At 44.2% G+C, this 17,219-nt stretch overlaps 1 protein-coding gene across 2 annotated transcripts in view; it reads right to left on the bottom strand.

Annotated features, from left to right (window-relative positions):
- ANK3 (ankyrin 3) overlaps positions 1-17,219 on the bottom strand; it is a 338,705-nt gene that overhangs the window by 299,561 nt on the left and 21,925 nt on the right. Inside the window, exon 1 of one of the 2 annotated variants that reach the window (XM_039366365.1) lies at positions 8,205-8,652. The exons of the other annotated variant lie outside the window; for it this stretch is intronic. Coding sequence (XP_039222299.1) covers positions 8,205-8,267 — 63 coding nt within the window. The 5' untranslated portion in view covers positions 8,268-8,652. Of the gene's footprint in view, positions 1-8,204; positions 8,653-17,219 lie in introns of those variants that run through there. 2 annotated transcript variants of the gene reach the window in all.

Here is a 17,219-nt window from a genome sequence, read left to right as displayed (position 1 = left end):
AATTCTGGGAGTTGAAGTCCACGAGTCATAAAAGAGCCAAAGTTGACTACCCCTGGGCTACTCCACGTTTCTCAACCTTAGAAACTTTCAGATGTATGAACTTCATCTCCCAGAATTCCTCAGCTGGCATGCTGAAGTTGACACCCGCCCATCTGAAAGTTGCTAAGGTTGAGAAACACTGCAATAGACAGAATCCAGCTTAGAATCCAGGCATAGCCAAATCCCATCGACAGGCAGACATCCCAAGGTTCTTCTAAGTGGAGGTGAAGATCCCTCTAGACACAATAGACTCTTGATGAATTCACAGACCCCAACAACTTGTTCTCCTGGCAACTAAGTGAAGGTTTCTTGCTTTGTCATGGTCTCCCATTCCATAAAAATTGGGCCTCCCAAAGTTGATGTTAGCTACATGCGTTTCCCTGGCACAATGCAAGTTCGCCTAAGAAGAGAGCCAACTGATCATGATGATTGTTTTTAGGTAATTCCCTGATGCCTCTGGGCAACAATAAAAACATCTCCTCACTCTTCCTGTACAAAATGGGAGAACAGGAAGTTCTGAGCAGTCAGAACAATAGTAGCGCGCAAGTAGCTGAAGAAAATGGAGGAGGAGGAGGAGGAGGAGGAGGAGGAGGGGAATGCATGGCAACCTCTGATCAGCCAACCAGGATTAGCTGGCACTTGGCCTCCAATCAAGCTCTTGAGCCAACATCCCTCTCTCACATTTTATGGCTCTGGTTACAACATCACAAAAAGGTAAGTGCTCTAGAAATACGTTAAGACCAAGAGAAGGACAATTAAAGGTTGACTGTTTTCCCATTTATGTCCAACAAAACTGTCAGCTTCTAATTGAAATTGGAAGGCCATCTGATTAAAGCAAACTATGGCTTATTGAATTATATGTATTTTATTTACTTACGTACTTACTTACTTACTTTATTTGTATCTCATCTATTCCCAAAGGACTTGGGTGGCTATTGGTTCAAAACAATCCGTTCTTCAAAACTAATACACAGATCCATACATCAAATAAATGGAATAATCGACGATGTCAAAATTATGCCCCAATGGAAACTATACTATATAGGAACATTTTCTATACAAAACATACAAAACGATGAGTCCTTCAGATTCAAGCTTAAAGTCCCTTATCTTGAAATAAAGCCTACTGGTTTCACCAGAACTTCCAACCAAAGATGTTTCCAAAACAGATCCCAAACATTTTGTTGAACACTAGAGGGCAATTTGGGAAATGGAGTTATGTCAGTGTGACCTGGTGGCTTGGATGCACTAATTAATGGCAGTGCCATTTTTAAAATATCTTTGTGGGGTTCAGCATGCCTGATCAATATCATAAAGAATAAAATGTCATTGATCGCTGCGATCTAGCCAATGGCAGCACCTATAACATCTTGGCTGATTTTGGTACGTGAAGAAAAGTCAGAACTTGTTCCTATGGACCAAGAAAGCCCAAGTTTCTAAGGAGATCAAAAAAACCATCCAAAAATAAGGCAATGACAAACTGCAGAAGTGGAGAGTCTGGGAAGACCCAAGCTTAACCAAGGATCTATTATGGCTAAGAAACTTAAATCAGGGGTACCCTTGTACTTCTAAAATGTGATTTAAGGGCAAGGATATCTTCTGTTCTTCTCTTGTTGTAAAAACTGCAGTTTCCCGGCCAGTTGACACTTATCTGAACTCTTAAAAATATGCAGACATATTTTAAAAGCCACCAGTACCATATTGCAGCAGACTCATCCTACTTAACAATCTCCTACAGGATTCATCGCTAATCTTTTAGTTAAAAGAATGTTTCCCACAACAGTATTAGAGAGATAGTGTTGGGTTCTGCTTTGTTTCCATTGAATTGCATAGGTCTCATTTGCTATTTCAAAGAATCAATTAAATATTTGTACACAAATGGTTAAAGACAATAAATCTAGTGAATGCTACATAAATATTCTGTATTTGAGATGAATTCCTAAACTTGGCTTGGCTGAGGAGCTCATGCGAGCTTGGGAGGAAGAAAAATTTGGGTTTTGTCAGGACCTTGGAGAGCTCAGCATAGGTTGGGCTAGCTCTCAGGATAAAAGCCATTGTTTTACCACTTGCCTGTGCTCAGCTCAAGCCTTAAGAAAGCAACTTTGCAGTAGCTGATTCCTTAACTTCACCCCTGGCTACTACTACCCAAATCTGGGCTCAAAGAGCCCTTGATCCTTGCTGAAATGTAAGACTTCTTTTCAGAAGCTAGGGCAGGGGTAGGCAACCTTGACTCTTTTATGACTCATGGACTTCAACTTCCAGAATTCCTGAGCCACCCACAGGCTGGAAAGGCAAAACATAAGAGGTGTCGAGGACTTCTTTTGAACTAAGATTGATCACATTTGGATCTCAAGGAGTAACATGTATTTCTTTTGCAAAGTAACATGTATTTATTTCCCAAAAAATCCAACTGTGAAAAGTATACTCCACAAACCTCATCTTATTTGTGAATCCATTACTTGACTAGAGGAAAATATTTCTGGCGTGCATCATGTTCTTCTTGAGGACGAAATCAAAAATCCCCATTTAGCTGAGATGAAATATGACTGAAAAAAAAGTAACTATAAATTATTTTTTTCTGGCATCAAATGGAGGGATGACAACTTCATCTGAAAAGTCTCTTATAAGAATGCATGCCAATTTTGCTGAACTACACCCAAGGCCCATTTGACCTATCATCCACCATGTAGTAGTGGTCAGTTAGATGCTAAATCAAGTGTACACCACAGACGTACAGTGGAATAAATGTCCCCACTGAAGGTCTTCAACCAAGTGAGCAGCATCAGTGACATAACCAGTGTGTTTGTTAAAGAATGTGGAACTGGCCTTGGGAAGGGGAGGAACACTCAAACACTACTAGAGGAGCTTCAGAAAATATTATCTTGAAAGTGGGAAGAGTGACACAGATGCTGAGTAGCGAGAAACTCCCGCAGGCTTTCGAGATTCTTTCATTCTTCTCTACATCACTGAAGCCATGTTTGACTTGGCTTACCTCACATGACTGTCAGTGTTAAATAACCACAGCCCTCTATGAAATTAGGCAGCAACTCAACCCATAGGCTCAATAGGTTGAGAGACCTATTTCAAAATGTGCCCCTGAAAAGCAGATCCCTTGATCTGCTAAATCCAGCTAAATCATGGAAATGGCTACCTACTCAATAAGAAGAGATATACTTCATCACTGTGAAGGGGGTCTTCCCTTTGTCAAAAATGTTCTGCAACTGCTGTCCCTTGGACCCTGTCATTCCTTCTCCCGCCAAATTCCCAAATGCTAACAAATTGCTTTAATTCCATCATGTCAATCTAAGCCAGGAGTAGGCAACCTTGGCTCTTTTATGACTCGTGGACTTCAACTCCCAGAATTCCTGAGCCAGCATGGCCCAGCTAGGAAACCCCTCCCTTTCCCCTCAGCATGGCTGGCTCAGGAATTCTGGGAATTGAAGTCCACGAGTCATAAAAGAGCCGAGGTTGCCTACCCCTGACCTAAACATTCTCTTTTGGTGACAACAGATCATTGTCCCCACCCAGACAATGATCTGTTGTCGCTCTTCCCACACGTGAGCAAAATTTATATCCGTGCTACTAGTGCTCTTTTAACAGAAGGACATGAAGGCAGGCAGGTGTAGCCATGGGGGGGGGGCAATTTCCTCCACTCTGCTTGGAATAAATATTTGCGTGGGGAATCACAGGGCAGAAACCAAGGCCCCAGCAACACTGGGCGAAACGCCTAGTTAAAATTTGGCTTTATGTTGCAGACTGGCTTAACGATCGTGGTTTCTGATGAGCATCTGTCTGTTCACAAGGGTGTTCCAACAAGAGAATCCTCCAGGCCTTCCTGGGTCTGTATCAACACATAACAGCAACTTTCTGTAATTTCCCATGAAACTGGCATTATTTTAATGCATCATCATCTTTTCCTGCCATATAAATAACACATAACAGGAAAGCAGATGCTTCAAGAAACTGGTCCTGAACCAATTTATATTTCAAGTAATCTTTGCACATTATGCTTCTATCACCAAATACGAAGAAACTCATTCATTTGCACATTCTTTGCCAGCAGAATAACAGAGTTGGAAAGGACCTTGGAGGTCATCTAGTCCAACCCCCTGCTCAGGCAGGAAACCCTATACCATTTCAGACAAATGGCTGTCCAGTCTCTTCTTAAAAACTTCCAGTGTTGGAGCATTCACAACTTCTGAAGGCAGGTTGTTCCACTGATTAATTTTTTTAACTGTCAGGAAATTTCTCCTTAGTTCTAGGTTGCTTCTCTCCTTGATTAGTTTCCATCCGTTGCTTCTTATCCTGCCTTCAGGTGCTTTGGAGAATAGCTTGACTCCCTCTTCTTTGTGACAACCCCTGAGATATTGGAACACCGCTATCATGTCACCCTTATTATTCCTTCTTTTCATTAAACTAGACATACCCAATTCCAGCAACCTTTCTTTATATGTTTTAGCCTCCAGTCCCCTAATCATCTTTGTTGTTCTTCTCTGCACTCTTTCTAGAGTCTCAACATCTTTTTTACATCGAGGCGACCAAAACTGGATGCAGTATTCCAAGTGTGGCCTTACCAAGGCCTTGCAAAGGGGTATTAATACTTCACGTGATCTTGATTCTATCCCTTTGTTAATGCAGCCTAGCACTGTGTTGGCTTTTTTGGCAGCTGCAGCACACGGCTGGCTCATATTTTAAGTGTTGTCCACTAGGACTCCGAGATCCCTCTCACAATTACTACTATTGAACAAAGTACCACCTATACCAGGGGTAGGCAACCTTGGCTCTTTTATGACTGGTGGACGTCAACTCCCAGAATTCCTGAGCCAGCCACGCTGAGGGGAAAGGGAGAGGTTTCCAAGCTGAGCCATGCTGGCTCAGGAATTCTGGGAGTTGAAGTCCACGAGTCATAAAAGAGCCAAGGTGGCCTACCCCTGACCTATACTATACTATACTAATTCTAAAAACCAACAGCAAATAGCAACTCTTTCATAGCTTCCAGTGTTACTTGTGCATACCCAACTTATTCTCTTGTATGGTTGGATGAGGCATTGAGGAACTCTAGAATGACCTTATCTCTTGCATGATTGCAAGTCCACAACCACAAATGGGGGAGAGGGGGAAATGGGATATTTGAAGGCTGTGAAAAAACCAAGCATTTAACCCACTGCCCTCTTTTAAAGGATAAAAAGACCCCTCCCCTCCTTCAAGAGAAACATTTTACCTGAAAATTTAGGCCATAACCCTTCTTCACCTCGTCTCTCCAGTTCTATTCCACTGCTGCTGAGGGGAACATCAGAGTGCCGTAGTATCAAATGGCCGATGGGAGGTCTGAACTTCACTCGGCCCCAGGCCGTGTCCCTCACCTAAGACCAACCGGCTTTATTGGAATCTGGCACTTCCCAGAAGCTTCTAGTCAGCCTTCCCTCTCACATACTTTTTATCCGCCCTGCCTGCTCTTACATCTCTGCCAAAGGCCTTCTCCTGTTTCTGATGAGGGCTAGAAATTTTCTTGCCTGACTTTCTAAAACATCCATTTCTCCTCCTCGTCGTCTTCCTGGGCCCTGCCTCTTGTCATGACTCTGCACTCTGTCTAAAAAGGCTGAATTATTAAAAACCAGATCCAGAAAGGGACCAGCCACAACCTTAAAACGTGCCTAGTTTCTCAGAAATCTTACTAAGTAAAATGCCGTTTGCACCTTAAATCTGTCACATCATGGCGCGACCCAAAAATATTCAGTAAGTCCAAAGCATCTTGTCCATTTCCCTCCATGCTGTGCAGGCCTAAAACCTAAAATGAAATTAAAACCCAAATGAATTTGAACAAAAATTTAGTTCCCCCATTCCCTCATTTTGGCACCGCTGGTATTAGATTAGGAAGCACCCGCAGGATATGCCAACTATGTCATGCTAGTATCATATCTCCTTTTATAAATAAACCACAGGAAATTGCTGTAGGTTCCGCTTGATTTTTCCAGATACAGTCTCAGGCCTGGACATTTCTGAAATGCCAAAATAAGCTTATTAATTTGGCTCTCCGATATGCAGCTTCCTTCCAAAAACTTTGGGAAAATTTCTTCCGTTAATTAAAGTAAGTGCTTCAGTATATCATCCATTAGCATTCATCATCTCAAGTCTTTTCCAAGATTCAAAAAACAAAAAAAGAGCAAAGTCAACTAGGCATAGGACTACCGTAACTAACCTCAATATTACGGAGAAAGTGCTGGACTTTTCTACCAAAGGATTAATCCAGTTCTCACAACCCTCAGATAACAAGCTGGGCTTCATTATTAGATATGAACCAAATCTCTGACACATCATTTCCATTATTTACCAAGAAGAGTCCTGGGTGCAAAATGCAACATCCCAGCGTTTTCTATTTTAAAGAGAGAAAAAGACTCTTTCTTAGATCTTGAAATACCGTGACATGTTAAAATAAACATGTTAATGAGCCTTGCTCAAATATTCCTTGCTGGCCAACTCCCCACCCAACCTCTCCCAGCTCTGCTCCAAGGGCCTCCATGATATGCAAGATGGAGAAAAGGGTATGGCAAGCTGGAAAGCAATGACTAAGCACCTCATTCTGGATACTTCCCCACTGGTAATAGCAGGACACACAGGAGACTGCAGGAAGATCACGAAAATCGGGTGTCCAATTTGGCATTGGGGCTTTGTCTCTGGAGCTCCAGAGGGTCACATTTTGACATTGAATATGACCTTGGTCCTAACCAGTCAGTGGCCATCCATTTTTCCCAAAGAAAGCATCCTGAGCTCGGAAACACATGATGTCTACTAGTTAGATCCATCTTAACCCACAGAACTGAGTTTGGACAATAAGGTCAGGGCTGCTCCTGGATTCGAATTCACCTCAGGGCAACCAGACATTCAGGATCACGGAGCAGAAACCTTTCCATGTTTAATGGACGTAGCCACCCTTCCTCAAAGCTCAGACATATTCCTCCAGTGCACCAGGATTTCATGATTATTTGAAGCGTAAAAAACAGCTATAAACACTTAGAGTAACATACTTTAAAGAAAAACACACACAATCTTTCAAAATACGTAAGCCCACAGCAAGCAGTTTGCCCAGTCCTTAAAAGACTGCCATGCTATCAAGAGAAATGCTCCAATAGCACGAATTCACCGTTAAGAATGTTCTCTAGTTTTTTTCCTAGGAAACAAAATATAAACACGTTCTTAAAACGTTTAGGGGTATATATACCTAATTTCCTTTTTCAAGCGCCATCAATACTTCTACAAAAATGTGCATTTTTTCCGCACTAATTTTTTTTTAGTTAGGCGATTCCACCTGTGGAATAGATCAGTTAAATCCCACTATTTGGATTTATTCTGAGCGGTTGAGTCCAACGTGCTGGCAAAATAAAAATAAAAAAAAATAGCCCACCGTGTTTACCCGGAGCTCCAGCAGGCGTATCTACACCTAGGTGTCCGTGGGAATTGAGACCTTCCTCCAGATAAGGCGGCTTGCAGGAAGAAAGACCACCCAGTGCTGTCATTTTTACCTCTCTAGGTAGCCCCAAATACTGGAATTGCATGGACTGATAAAGGCTCGATGGTTGCAACTGGTCTCACAGGAACTCACTAACATGTTTACCCCCCCCCTTGTAATATACCGAATATTTCAAAGATGGGGTCCAGCTCAAGCAAAGCCAAGGATCCATATGGAAAGCAAACCCCCTCCCCCATCTGGCAATTCGTTGTAGAGCCATCTGTGAGACTTTTCCCACCCTAAAAGAAAACGCCCATCCTCAACCCGGGTTTGGGAGAGAAAGTTGCCTTTCCTCTCTGTTCAGAGCCTGAAACAGAAAAATTAAGAAGGCTTTGCTGATGAAAGGTCTGTTCGAGGTGGGGTGGACCGAGGGGGGGGGGGTCTCTGCACCCAGGCAGATTTCTCTCCCCCCCCCTTTCCCGGAGCCTCTCCTGAGCCTTTCGTGTCAGCAATTCGTGCCACACAAAGCCATCGCAAAAGCAACACTTGTTTCCCGGCAGGGAACACACCCATCGGCGGCGCCTCCTTGCACAAATAACCGCCAGCATCTTCTGTCGCCTGGCTAGAAAAAGCCCAGTCGACAGGAGAAAATAAAAAGGCAACGCAATGAAGGTGGGGATGATTATTATTATTATTATTATTATTATTATTATTTTACCTTCTTGCCCTTCTTCTTCCGATGGGCGGATTTCGCCGGCTTCTCTTTGGCTTCTTCACTCATGGTTCAGCCCCGGAAAAAAAATACCCCCTCCACCGATCTCTCCCTGGCATGCCAAGATCCAGAGACGCTGGAAAGCCAAGTCCATCGGCCGGCGCTCGTTTCCCAGACGAAGGGAGCGGGTTAAGTCAAGGAAGCCTGCTGGAGAGCCCGGAGGAGCCCTCCCCTCTGGCGAGCAGCTTGTTTAGTTCGCTCGCTTGTGTTTGTTCCTTGCCTCCCTCTCGGCTGGGTCGTCGCCGGGCGAGCCGGGCGCTGGCCGCGAGTCTCCGCCGCTCCTTCCGCCCAGAAGCGCCTTTCTGGGTTCCGAGCGCTCTCTCCGAGCTGGAGCTCCGGCCAGCCAATGAGCTGCTGCTCCTGGGCGATGGAGAAGCCGGCTGCCGCGCACAAACGCCAGCCCATGTGCCCAAGCGCTCCCAGCGCCCGAGCCAGACAGGGAGTCTCCGGGAGACGGGCGGGGCCTGGGGGGGGGGAACCTGCAGCCGGATCTTTATTGCTGCCTGATGGGTGCAACGTTGGGGATGGGGCTTGGGGCTCGCGGAAGGCCAGGTGCCCAGAGAACCTGGCCGAAAGGGGGGGGCTCCCATCTAGCTCCACCACCCATCTCCACCCCCCCCCTCCCTGCCTAGCCTATTAATAGCTGATCTAGTGTTTCCATCAAACAGGTGGGCTGTTTTTCTCACGGAGGGTCTTTCCCTGGCTCCTGTCTCACCCCGCCATCTTCTCTGGCAGAAAGTGCCATCCAGCCAACCTGGGATCTCCAGACCGGTGGGGGGAATGGCAGGCCCGGAGACCCGCACGCCACAGAGTTTGTTCAGAAAACTGCGCTGGCAAAGCAGGGGGAATCCAGAAAATGGACAGCAGCCCCATTGTGTCACTTCTAGGCGGCCTTTGGTTGAAAAAAGAAGCCTATTCCATGTGCCTTGTATTCTGGGGCCAGGGCCCAAAGCGCTGTGAATAGGCACTGCTCCGGCGTGCACCTTTCAAGAGCATCTCCCTCCCCCCTCCCCAGCCCACATTCAGGACCCTCCAGACTGGCAAGGCAGAGGGAGGCCACCGCTGCAATGCAGGTCTGCTCATTGGCCTCCAGGTGGATGCATCCAATCATGGCTTCATCTGAAGGCCGGCATGCCACCAGCCCAGGTCATAAAGTGAAGGCATCCAGACAGTAACATCTGGCTTAGTTTTTTTTGCCTCAGAGAGAGAGACATGTTACACCAAAGGATTGACTACCCTTTTACTGACAGGCTGAACTTAGATTATTATTGTTGTTGCTGCTGCTGCTGTTGTTGTTTCAACTAGCCATTGACTTCCATGGTATCAGCAGGGCTTCCTTTGAGCTCATCGGCCTGACAAATTTTGGAACTAAGTTCCAAGGCCTTCCTAGACAGAGGTTCTACTGCTTGGCTCCTCTCCTAGGCCAACATATGAGTAGAATAGCCCACACATTCAACCCACATTCAACTCTCCAGCTCCCTTCAGAAGGTCCAGTTGGCCATGCCAAAGGCTCTGAGGCCTGGAGGGGAGTCGAAGACCAAGACTTCTGCATGGCATCTCCTTGGGCCAGCTGCTCAACATCTTGTGAGACTCCAACTCCTTAATCATCTGGCAGACTAAGTACCGATTGAAGGGTGTGCAATATACTGTATGTTCATTCTTTGCTATACTGTGCCACCCTGATTACAATAAACAACTGTATTCAGTACTAGGTATGTATCTCTAAGAAGACCAATGGCATTTTCACACACAACACTCATTTATGATGTGACCACGGGAACCAGTGTATTTGCTAGAATCAGAAAAAAAGTTGTAGACATTGTTATATGCAATCTATTCATCACTGAATCTTTCAACAACAGATTAAATACTATCACAAGCCACGGTGGTGCAGTGGTTAGAATGCAGTACTGCAGGCTACTTCTGCTGACTGACTGCTGACTGCAGTTTGGCAGTTCGATTCTCACCGGCTCAAAGTTGACTCAGCCTTCCATCCTTCCGAGGTGGGTAAAATGAGGACCCAGGTTGTTGGGGGCGATAGGCTGACTCTGTAAGCCACTTAAAGAGGGCTGTAAAGCACTGCAAAGTGGTATATAAGTAATTGCTATTGCAATTACTATCTTCTACAGATAAATTTTATCCAAAGAAGAAAAACTCAAAAGCACTTAGTGAAAACCAAGGTATTTTGTGGGTTAAAGTAGTTCAAGAAACACTTCAACTGAAGAAACAGGAACAAAACAAAGTTGATAAGCTCCTGAATTATTGTTCCCAGCACCACCATAACTGTGACAAAAGAGAGAGAGAGACTTCCAGTCTAAAATCTCTAACCTTTGACAAAAAAAGAACTTGATCTGACTCAAGTGCCAACAGTCCAGAATGCATCTGGTCATGCAATGGAATCTCTCTATATATGTGTGTTTCCATCTCCATCCCTAGAAAGATCAGTCTGCAGGTGGAAAACCAGACATCAGACAGAACTACTGTATCCACTCTACCCTTACACATCCAACTACTAGCCATTGGTGCTGCATGGGAACATTTGTACCTATAGGAGGAAGGGGCGTAGTCCAAAGCAGTGTATCTCTACCTTGGCCACTGGAAGATGAGTGAACTTCAGTTCCCCAGCCAGCCTAGGCCAGGGTAGGCAACCTTGGCTTTTTATGACCCATGGACTTCAACTCTCAGAATTCCTGAGCCAGCCATGCTGAGGGGACAGGGAGAGGTTTCCAAGCTGAGCCATGCTGGCTCAGGAATTCTGGGAGTTGAAGTCCACGAGTCATAAAGCGGCCTAGGCCTAGGTCAGGGGTAGGCAACCTTGGCTCATTTATGACTCGTGGACTTCAACTCCCAGAATCCCTGAGCCAGCTATAGGAATTCTGGGAGTTGAAGTCCACAAGTCATAAAAGAGCCAAAGTTGCCTACCCCTGGCCTAGGTAAAGCATACTTGGATGGGGAATTCTGGGAGTTGAAGTCCACCCATCTTCAAGTGGCCACGATTGAGAAACACTGGTCCAAAGGAAGCTTCATCCTCTCAAGATGAAAGAAATGGACAAAGCCATTTATTCTGCCTTCCTTTTCACCCTTTGACAGACTGAAAACAGAAGAAATCCAGTCTCTTCCCTCGGTTTTATTTCTTGCTTCTAATGATAAGCTGTAGAAAGAAAAGTGCTCTCTGCTGGCTGATTTGGGGGGAAAAATACTTAAAAATAAAGCTGCAAACTCAAAAAAGAAAAAAAAAGCCAAGTGACTTTGCTGTGGAAAAGCAGGGGGGCCACTTTCCACTGGGCATCCTAAAATATTTTGGGTGTGTACATGGAAAAAAAGTGTAAATGGCTGAAAACGACGCGGAGAGTTACCCAAGTCATATCTGCAAACCCAGACTTTAATTAACAACTTGGTCTTAAGAAACGTTGAAACTAGTGTGTTTAAATACTTATTTCAAGTAAATAAAATCCAACACACAGACAGACACAAAGACCCAGAGTGCTCTCTATGTACCTTAGACGTGCAATTTCCAAAGCTGCCGACTAAATTAAAGTCGTGATCTTTACATTCAGATTTCCTTAAACAACGCCCAGATTTTTACAAGAAGACTCATCTGTCTTGGAGGATGCTTCAGTTATAATTATTTTTTTTTTTAAATGTCCTGACGTGAGGTCCCACACGTTCCTTCTCTCCCTGGGCCTTATGAGCCTCCCCCCCCCCGTTCCCCAGAGGGCAAGCGCAAATGGCAGTCATTTGCTTTGCTAAGACGTAGCTTGATTGCAACTTGGTTTATGCATGAACCTTTCAAAATCCCGCCGATGCAGATCCAACTGGCAGGTTTCTATTTTGAGATCAAACATAACTCGCCTAAGAGGACAACAGGGGAAGCCAAGTGAAGTCCACCAGGACAGTTCTATTTATAAACTGGGCGCATGGAGAAGAGAGAGGTATGTTATCTCTGTAAGGGAGAAGAAGGCTTTGGGGGAGAGAATGCACCTTGGGCACACCTCCACCCACAACGAGGGGGCACCTTCCTCACTGGGGCAAGAGAGGGAAGCGATGAACAGCTTCGTCCCAGGGTGGTGGAAGCCCCACCAGGGGTTGAGTTGAATTCCTTGGAAGGCCCCAATGTCCTTGCAGAAATGCCTTTGCTGGTAGCCTGAGTGGATCCAGCTGCCACGTGTCCCCAATGCCATCTGCTGCCCTCATTTGCTTAGCCTGGTGGGGGCGAGGCCTCCCTCCCAATGGCTGTGACCAGCTTCCCAGAGGGAAGAGGCGGCAGGCAGGCAAGGAGCCAGCCCAGTAAGATTGACTTTCTTCATTAATCCAGATCCAAATATATTGTTCTGTGAAATTGAGTTTCCTAATGATAAAGAAACACCCGAAACTAAGAATAACTAGATGCATTTTGACTCAGAATTCCATTATTGCCTGCATGTAACATTCCGATTTAAATTGTTCCATTGTTCAATTAAGCATTGATTGATCAAGGAAACTCTGGCCAACATCCCTCCATATTTATTCTGGAAAGGCAGAGCTGGAAAGGACCAGAAGGATCATTTCGTTCAACCCTCTGCAAAGTTCAGGAAAACCCACAAAACTGTCCATCCATGGGGGCTGCATGGCTATTCATGGGGAGACTATGACTGTTAACCAATGTCTTTGATCACAAAAAGTGCAGGTAGATCTCTGGATGATTTGCATAAAATCCCAAAATAAATAAGTAAAGACAAAGAAACTATCCTGACTGACTAACCCAAGGGTAGGCAAATCTTGGCTCTTTTATGACTCATGGACTTCAACTCCCAGAATTCCTGAGCCGGCATGGCTCAGCTTGGAAACCTCTCCCTTTCCCCTCAGCATGGCTGGCTCAGGAATTCTGGGAGTTGAAGTCCACGAGTCATAAAAGAGCCAAGGTTACCTACCTCTAAGATAAACCCTGTGCTAACCTGTTCTCCTTCCAACTTTTTTGTCACATATTCAGTACATGATAGAGAGACAGAGACAGATTTGATTGAGTCTGTTTGGCTTTTCCAGAGCTCTACTATTCAGTTTTAGAATGTTGTTTATATCCTTGTTTTTTTTATTGTTCGTTTATATAATTCAGAAGGCACCATATTCCAAATGTCTTTGAACAAGCTTAGAATTTAAAAGCCAGGAACGGTAAAATAAGAATAAGAATTAAATAAGAAATCCTTCTTGGCTTCATCGTCTGCTTTCATAATCATTAAAAACATTTTGTGATTATTATTATTATTTTTTTTGAAAAAGCCAAGTGGCACTTTCAATTAATGAATAAAAAATGACGGTGCCAGGCTGCGAGCGTTCTTGTGCATTTTTACAGAAGATAATTAGCTCTATGGTCTCCTACAGATATCTGCCTCCTTCCAGCCTCTCCTTATCCCTGTTTCTGATTGGCGAGTCTGCAAGAGAGTCAATGAACTGCCCAACCCTCCCTTGAAGACTGTCAACATGATCCTCGGGCCACCGTCTCTGGATCCCCAGCCCCCCCAAAATGCAACCCATCAAAGACATTATCCTCTTAAATTGAATTTTTTAGAAAGATCACCCCTTATAAGATATAAAAAAGCCTATTTGCTTTTAGCACTGTTGTTGCATATTTGATCAAATCTTGGAATAAACTGAGAATCCTGCATTGCCGTCGGACTTCATTAATTCTGCCTTTTCCTGTGTTTGTGGTCATCGTTCTTCGGGGTAGGAAGAACGCAGCCTCCGAGCCAGCCTGACGCAGAGTAATCATTCAAATCCAACTTTAAAAGGTACAAAAGGATTTGACCTACTGATTCAGGCCATTTACCAAAACAAGTCTGCTAGCTTTAAAAAAAATGGCCTGAACTACACGTTTTGCAGGTTTCCTTCACGAGAAGAAAATAACGGTGAAGTTTCACACCACGCGTCAACGCCGCTAACATCGGATGTTTTTGCTTTGACAACAGTTAGAGATGCAACCATTTTCTTCTTATGTTTTACTTTTAGAGTTAGATGATGCTGGGGGGGGGGAGGAAGGTGCATGAAGGTTTGGATAGACATAATAATATTGGACTTGGTGTGAGAACCAAGGTTAATGAAATAAGAGATGATAAGAATTGGCGGGCTGGAGAACTGGAGGGAGAGCCTGCATTTCAAACTAATTGGAGAATGTGATGTATGACTGTTAATTGGAGGAGGGAATTGTGCTTTGATACTATGTGCCCAGGGGAGGAGAATCCACTTTTTGGCTTCGATTGTGTTAGTGCCGATGCTCTGATACTCAAATAAAGATTCTTTAAGGTAAACAATGCCTCGAAGTTCTTTGAAGAGTTTCATCTGTCGGAACCATGACATTACGTTATATGCCATTGTAGAGATCACACCATTTCTCAATTCTTGTTGTGTCCCCAATCAAGGAAGACATGCAGGGTAACTTCTAAGTAGTTTCCCTTATGGTTCCTCGCCTACATACAAAAACCTTGCCAAATGGAGGGAACAACTTTCATTATTAAAGATACACTCTGAGAATTGCTATGGAGGAGCCATCCTAACTCTCTTCCTCCCAACCAGACTGTCGGTATCTCTTGTGCCTCTGGAATGCAGCCCCCTCTCTTTGGGAATCCAGACTTCATTCCACCACAGTTCTGTACTGCTCAATGGGAGGATTGCGACAATTCTGACATACCTCTACTTTGTTAAACTCTAGATTGCTCTTTCTTGCATTTGCCATCCCCCAATTTGTTTGTCTCTTTGTAAAACATCATAAAACATTTAAGAAAAGCACCTTTTGCCACAACAAAGTACATTATGTCCTCCTTCAGCATACAGATTTTTCAGAAAGTGTAAATTTGGGTGCAAAACAAAATAGGACATCCCCGTGGAGTTGTTTACTTGGTGCTTATGAATCCTTCAGATTATATGGGTGCACCAACGTTGGTCTGCCTTCAACTCGGTGAAATTTGAGGGTTTTCTGGCAAAGCACCAATAACCACTCCCACAAAGCATGTTAATTGGCCACACCCTCTTTTTGCATCGTTAAAAATGATGGAGAAGCCCAAGGAGCCTTAGTTGGTTTATACCTGTCAACATTTATTATGTTAGAAATTAAAACTGAGACATTTTAAAATGTTTGTTCCTTTGACTTCGTGTACCCCCCCTTAAAGGGTCTCAGGGACCCCCTAAGACCCCAGACCAAATTATAAGAGTCACCATGCTTGAGGAAATCACATTGCAACTTGCGAAACATAAAACACCCAGGTTTTCATTTTAGCCTTAAAGGGACTAACAGTCCCAGTGTAACAGGAAGATATTTCAGAAAACAGCTACTCTTTGGCTTATAACCCCATTGTGACTTGAACTTCCACTGCTGAGTGAGTTATGCCTATTTTTACCACCCTTCTTTGCCAAAATCAAGCCATAGCTCAGTCAATCCAGTTTTCCCCGTAGAGACTTTGCTTGTGGGAGGCCAGTTGGGAAGGACGCAAATGGTGACCCTGGGTAGCTGTCGGACATGCCTGCCAGTGGTCACGCCTCTCTGGATCAAGTGACCAAGTGACCACAGGGAGGCTGTAACGGTCATAAGTGGAAGGACTAAATGTTGTAAGTTACTTTTGAATGCCATCGTAACTTGTCTCTTTCTTTTCCATTTTTTTCTTGGCACCTTTTTTCACATACTTTAGGCAAGAGAAACCAAATGTACAGGTATAGTATAGGGGGTATCTTGCTCAATAATAATAACTGAGAGGGATCTAGGAGTCCTAGTAGACAATCACTTAGATATGAGCCAGCCGAGTGCTGCAGCTGCCCAAAAAGCCAACACAGTGCTGGGCTGCATTAACAGAGGGATAGAATCAAGATCACATGAAGCATTAACAATGCCTTGGTAAGACCACACTTGGAATACTGCATCCAGTTTTTGGTCACCACGATGTAAAAAAGATACTGAGACTCTAGAAAGAGTACAGAGAAGAGCAACAAAGATGATTAGGGGACTGGAGCCTAAAATGTATAAGGAACGGTTGCTGGAATTGGGTATGTCTAGTTTAATGAAGAGAAGGACGAGGGGGGACATGATAGCAGCGTTCCAATATCTCAGGGGTTGCCCCAAAGAAGAGGGAGTCAAGCTATTCTCCAAAGTGCCTGAAGGCAGGACAAGAAGCAACGGATGGAAACTAATCAAGGAGAGAAGCAACCTAGAACTAAGGAGAAACTTCCTGACAGTTAGAACAATTAACCAGTGGATCAACCTGCCTGCAGAAGCGGTGAATGCTCCAACACTGGAAGTTTTTAAGAAGAGACTGGACAGCCATTTGTCCGAAATGGTGTAGGGTTTCCTGCCTGATCAGGAGGTTGGACTAGATGACCTCCAAGGTCCCTTCCAACATCAACATCATCATCATTATTATTATTACTTCATATTTAACTTTCTTATCTATTTCCTTTCAAAATATGTCTGGTTTTTACTCTTTAAACAAAAAGTATTTAATAAAAATTATACCCAATGGGTGAGTTTAAGACTTCCGGCAAAGTCAATCCATGGATGATGTTATAAAGGGAAAGTTTTCACAAAATCTTCTAAGCAGTTAAACTTGCCTTGCGTTTCCCTGCCTGCAGCCAGTTGACAGGAGCAATTTGGAGAAGAGGTGAGGGAGAACTACTGAAGCAGATGCTCAAAAGCAAAGAACTATATAGAAGAAATAAGAAATAAAGAACACTCGGGCCGCTGGTTCCTCGTAGTTTGCTAGGGAAATGTCACTGTGCATAGGCTCTCTGTTACAAAGTGCCTCTTTATTAGGCAAATAAGACTATTGGGCAAACGGTGCCCAGACAACAAAGGCGGGGCAGGTTGTTATTGCCCAGCACAAAACGGAGGTACCTGTTGAATTTCACAGGCAAGTGTCCAAAAACAAGAATGATGCTGCACAACTATGTACGTTATGGAGGCATCAAAAGTCAGAGAAATGTCTTTTTGCGGTTGTTTTGCTA

Source organism: Crotalus tigris, unplaced genomic scaffold (genome assembly GCF_016545835.1).
Source record: "Crotalus tigris isolate CLP2741 ecotype Arizona unplaced genomic scaffold, ASM1654583v1 scf7180000017598.18339901613:2243638, whole genome shotgun sequence".
NCBI lineage: Eukaryota > Metazoa > Chordata > Lepidosauria > Squamata > Viperidae > Crotalus > Crotalus tigris.
Note: the sequence above shows the minus strand (reverse complement) of the source record. Positions and strands in the feature narration are given on the sequence as shown.